This window comes from Vigna unguiculata, unplaced genomic scaffold (genome assembly GCF_004118075.2).
Source record: "Vigna unguiculata cultivar IT97K-499-35 unplaced genomic scaffold, ASM411807v1 contig_37, whole genome shotgun sequence".
In the NCBI taxonomy this organism is placed as follows: Eukaryota; Viridiplantae; Streptophyta; class Magnoliopsida; order Fabales; family Fabaceae; genus Vigna; species Vigna unguiculata.
In genome coordinates this window covers 2662-4142 of record NW_021011079.1, presented here as the reverse complement: position 1 = coordinate 4142, position 1481 = coordinate 2662, and the positions used below count along the sequence as shown (strand labels likewise).

The 1481-nt window shown below is 36.2% G+C and overlaps 1 protein-coding gene across 1 annotated transcript; it reads right to left on the bottom strand.

Annotated features, from left to right (window-relative positions):
- Nucleotides 1–368: 368 nt before the first annotated feature.
- Nucleotides 369–1050, bottom strand: LOC114171873 (50S ribosomal protein L27-like). The gene is made up of 3 exons (XM_028056654.1): nt 944–1050; nt 733–857; nt 369–602 (listed from the first exon to the last, which is right to left on the bottom strand). Exons 1-3 carry the CDS (start codon nt 1023–1025, stop codon nt 369–371), a joined length of 441 nt encoding a protein of 146 aa, XP_027912455.1. The 5' UTR covers nt 1026–1050.
- Nucleotides 1051–1481: the final 431 nt, after the last annotated feature.

Sequence of the window (1481 nt, the reverse complement as noted above, 5' to 3'; positions counted from 1 at the left end):
TGCAAACACCTTTCTTTGGTGCGCTAACAAATTACTTTGGCCCTCAAAGTCTTACTTATACCATTATGAAACCAAAGTAAATGTTGCTATGCTAGCTAATATTGTACTTAATAATCGGACATAGTTAAACAACAACAAAAAAGAGCAACTCCGAAGCATGTTTAAGTACCAAACCATGTTTCCTTCTAGAGTCATTCTTTTAAATAATTCTAATAGAAGAGTATGTACCAGCCACAAACCCATTTTTCAATTAAAGGTAAAAAATTGGGGCAGAGTGACAACATCTAGGTGTTCACATAAGCTAAAGAAGGTAAGTTGAATTCTATGAGCGGATAAAAAATTTCTATCATGGCTGAAGTTGGTGAGACTTACACAGCAACCTTTACTTTTGAAACAGATGCATTTGCATACAAAGGGTGGAGAACATGGCCTTCTTTAGGCTCAACATGCACCCATTTGCGACCAGTCAGCTTGTTCCGTTCAAACTTCACCAATCCCTCTTTCAATGCAAACAGAGTATGATCTTTCCCAAGTCCCACATAGTTTCCTGGATGAAAACGAGTACCACGTTGTCGAACAATGATATTTCCAGGTATCACCCTCTGCATAATAAGAGAAGAGTTACATCATGAATGAAGAAGTCAATGAACCATGTTCAGAACATCCAGATTCAGTTCACACTTCCTCTACCTGCATGGCAATAATTAGAACTCAAAAGTGTAAAACAAATACCTCCCCACCAAATTTCTTCACTCCAAGGTTCTTGGGTTTTGAATCCCGTCCATTCTTTGTAGAACCAGCAGTCTTTTTGGAAGCCCAACGCCTGAACACCATACTCAAACCTTCTCCAGACACATCTACAATAATGGGTCAAAAAATCATTAGTCTAGTCTACTTTAGAAAGACATCATACAGTAGCCAATATAGGATAATGAGGCTATACCACTGGTGCTTCTATACACAGGAACATTTGTCACAAGTTCCTTGACATTCAATCTTCTGCAAAATGATGCTGCAAAATTCATGGTGTTTTCTATGTGGCAGAGACACAACCTGGGATAAATTATAACATTGGAAATTTTCAAAATTTGTGAAACAGTTCAATTACGACTGGTGCGCTTGTAGTAACAAATACCAAACACCAGAATGAATCAGTTGAGGCAAGATCAGATCATCAGAAAAAAGTTGGCCATACAGTTCCACTGTCATGTGATCATTAAAACGTATTTACATTTAATAAGCAGACAAGAAACTATAATGAGTACAGGCTAATCTCATAAAAACAATGAAACTTATTATTTAAAGAAATCAATCATCTGCAGGCACAGGAATACCTCCATGTCATCCCCATTAGTTTCTCTACTTGAAGTACACTATACAATAATAAATAGCATAGTAATCTAGATTCTATTCATTAGCAACTAAAATATGTTAAATCAAAGTTTCAGTTAAAATATGAACAGATTGTTGCTTTGATTAAA